The 3,823-nt window shown below is 31.2% G+C and overlaps 1 protein-coding gene across 1 annotated transcript; it reads left to right on the top strand.

Moving 5' to 3' along the window:
* Positions 1-1,467: 1,467 nt before the first annotated feature.
* Positions 1,468-3,219, top strand: LOC102601808 (cinnamate beta-D-glucosyltransferase-like). Its single transcript, XM_006346297.2, has one exon. It carries the CDS (start codon positions 1,597-1,599, stop codon positions 3,058-3,060), a length of 1,464 nt encoding a protein of 487 aa, XP_006346359.1. The 5' UTR covers positions 1,468-1,596; the 3' UTR covers positions 3,061-3,219.
* The last annotated feature ends 604 nt before the right edge of the window (positions 3,220-3,823 follow it).

Raw genomic sequence — 3,823 nt, 5'->3', positions numbered from 1 at the left:
TCATGTGACTCGTGAATCTAAATCGATCATGTCAATAAGTATTGATTGATTATAAGAAATAAAATAAAAAAGTACACACTGCAAGTATTAAAGTTCCCAAAAGTGTTTTTCATTGTTTTCCCTCCGTGACTTTTGTCCAGATACATTTTTCTGTTTGTTAGTTATGGTCCATTCTTTTTTTTCCACTCGGTGTCCGATATTCACATTGGAGTCCGATTAAATTTAGATTCGCGCCAAAAAGATATAGTACTCTCCTAATTCTTTTTTAGTTGTGATTTATGTGTGTTAATTAAATTAATTTTTAAAATCAAATTAGCTTATATTAATTCAATATTTTAAAATAAAAGTTTAGATAATCAAAAACTATACGAAAAGTACTATAATTTGTAATATTTTCATATCAATATGATGAAAACACATCTTAAAGTATTAATAAAAATTCATATCATTTGTTTCTCTAAAAGAAAATTATGACAATTAAAAAAAACGGACGAAGTACTAATAAAATACTACCTTTAGATACTAGTATTTGATTATTATTTTTAAAAAGGAAAAAAACACCAAATTGAGCATGTATATATCTACTATGTACGACACAAATTAAATGTATATTTCTGCCACACAAATCAATTGAGTCTAAATTGAACACCTAGCAAACACCCTTCCTATTTGACGTGGTTTATTTTCATCTTCTTAAATTATATTTAATCTTAATTAGTTTTTGTATTTGATTTTTTAAAAATAGTTACCATTTCAAACAATAATTGATTCCTAATTATTTGAGATGGTAATGATTATTAAAAATAAAAGTAAAAAAATTGAATAAAATATGTTAAATTTAGAGCGATGGGATTCCTCCAATGACTTCTATTTTAGTAAGTAATGCTCAATGGTTAGTTTTTCCCTTTAATAAATGATACTCCCACCGTTTATATAATTTATATAGTACTCCCATGTTTACTTTTTAGTTGTCATAGTTTCCATTTTAAGAGTCACACGATATGAATATGACTAACATTTTAAGATGTATTTTTTCATCATATTGATATGAAAAAGTTGCAACTTATAATGTCTCTCTTATAGTTTTTGTTTGTTTTAAAATATCAAATTAATGTAATTTAATCTGATTTAGCTTTATAAATTAACCAAATTGACTCTCAAAAAGTGGAACAAACCAACTAAAAAGGACTAAAGGGTATACTTTTCATATATTTTTTGAATATCTAATTTAGCTTTTGAAAATTAGTCAACTTGACTTTTGAAAAATATAATATAATAATTAAATTAATGTAATCTAATTTAACTTTGAAAATGAGTCAAATTAACTTTTGAAAAATCCTATATAATAACTAAATTAATGTAATTTAATTTAACTTTAAAAATTAATCAACTAATTTTTTGATAAGCACCTATCAGTATCTAAAAGGCTAGATTATATTATGCTGCTTTTTGCTTTTTGAAGGCGGCTATGCCCTTTCTATTTTCTTTTTATTTAAACAGCTCTGTCTATTTACTTTGTGAACTCAGAAATTTTCTTTGTTCTTAAATTCCAAGAAACTTTCTACAAATATACCAAAAAAAAAGAAAAAAAGTATCATGGGTTCTCAAGGCAATAAGCCACCAATTCATGTCTTTATGGTTTCATTCCCAGGCCAAGGACATGTGAATCCTCTACTTCGACTGGGTAAACACCTAGCAGCCAAGGGTATTTTCGTCACATTTTCCACAGCTGAAAGTCATGGTGCTCAAATGAGAAAAGCTAATAAAAACTTAAGCGATGAGCCAACACCTTATGGTTCAGGTATGATAAGATTTCAGTTTATTGATGATGCTTGGGATTATTCGAAGCCCGAGGGTAATGACCTCGGGCTTTACATTCAGCATCTAGAGTCGGTAGGTAAACAACTCCTTCCTCAAATGATTGAGGAAGAAGAGAAACAGGGTCGCCCTGTTTCTTGTATTATTAACAATCCCTTTATCCCTTGGGTTTCAGATATTGCTGAAACCCTTGGAATTCCTAGTGCTGTCCTTTGGGTTCAATCTGCTGCCAGTTTTTCATGTTATTACCATTATACCCATCAATTAGCTCCTTTTCCTACTGAATCAAACCCCAAGCTCGAACTCCAACTTCCAGGTATGCCCTTGCTTAAACATGACGAAATTCCTAGTTTTTTGCATCCTGCTTCTTGTTACTCTATGTTGAAGAAGGCTATTTTAGGTCAATTTGAAAAATTGTCTAGTCCATTTTGTATACTAATGGATACATTCCAAGAACTCGAACTCGAGCTCGTTGATCAGCTTTCCAAAATTTGTCCAATTAAAACTGTTGGTCCATTATTCAAGTACCCTAAATTAATTTCCCCCAACGGAGAGGATTTTCGTGGCGATTATTTCACGTCTGATAGTGGCATAATACAGTGGCTCGATTCGAAATCAGCATCCTCTGTTGTATACATTTCATTTGGGAGCATAGTCATGTTGAAACAAGAACAAATTGATGAATTGGCCTATGGATTGTTAAATTCAGGGGTGAATTTTTTATGGGTATTAAAAGAACCTTCAGTAGGGACAGGTTATTTACCAGTAAAATTACCAGATGAATTTTTGGACAAAGCTGGTGACAGGGCTAAAATTGTCCAATGGTGTCCACAAGAACAAGTTTTAGCACACCCATCATTAGCCTGTTTTTTAACGCACTGTGGATGGAATTCGACAATGGAAGCAATATCAATTGGTACGCCAGTTATTGCGTTTCCACAATGGGGTGATCAAGTTCTTGATGCTAAGTACTTAGTGGATGTGTTTAAAGTTGGGATTCGATTGTGTAGAGGTGAGGATGAAAATAGAATCATTCCACGAGAGGAAGTGGAGAAGTGCGTGAGGGAGGCGACGAGTGGAGCAAAGGCCACGGAAATGAAAGAAAACGCGTTGAAGTGGAAGAAAGTGGCGGAGGATGCGGTGGCTGATGGTGGCTCCTCCCAGCAGAATCTCCAAGCATTCATCGATGATATCGTCACAAAGTGTACTGCCGAAAAGTTCAAGAAAGCTAGCTTGCAATAAGTGTTAATTTATTATAATTACGTCATTTAATAAGATTATACTCATATATTACTCTAGTAATTATTGTTAATCACGCAATGACAATTTATGTCAAGTCATGTATTTTTCATTTGCGTAAACATTGGCTATGGATATAATTTTTAGTCCTCACTGAGAAAATTGACAGAATATCTAAATTTAAGTATTTTAAGTCATCAGTCGAATTGTTTTGAAAAATAACCTCTCATAATAGGGTATTACAGCATATAGTTTGTTGTAGTGAATATTTCAAACATGGAGTAAGACTATTTTCTCTTATAATAAATCATCGGCCTACATTTGTCCACTTGCCTGCTAATTCTGAAGCAAACTCACGTGAAATTTCTATTTTTTCAGTAAATAAACATGTTAAGTTGGGTTATAGATTCTATCAGTCATTCGGTTAACATTTTTTCCCAAATCTATTCCAATCGTATTTAAAGGAGATTATGGGTTTTCAATCATTGGGTTAACATTTTTTTAATTTAGATTTATCTTGTTATTGGGAAGTACGATGAGACCAGAAAGATGCACATATCTTTTTGTTTTTTTTTGGTTGATTAGATTTCTAAGTATTACAAGTCATTTAAGTATTGAATATTCATAACATTAATAATAGGAATATAATAAATATAAAATAATAAATTATTTCTTGATTTTTAAAATTGAACAAATAAAACTTTTAGTATAATAGAGAAGTAAAAATTAACGGAGGGAGTAGTTCGGTAATTGTGTTCATGTACGT

The sequence above is a fragment of the Solanum tuberosum genome, unplaced genomic scaffold (genome assembly GCF_000226075.1).
Source record: "Solanum tuberosum cultivar DM 1-3 516 R44 unplaced genomic scaffold, SolTub_3.0 scf00073, whole genome shotgun sequence".
Lineage (NCBI taxonomy): Eukaryota > Viridiplantae > Streptophyta > Magnoliopsida > Solanales > Solanaceae > Solanum > Solanum tuberosum.
This window is presented reverse-complemented; position numbering and strand designations above follow the sequence as displayed.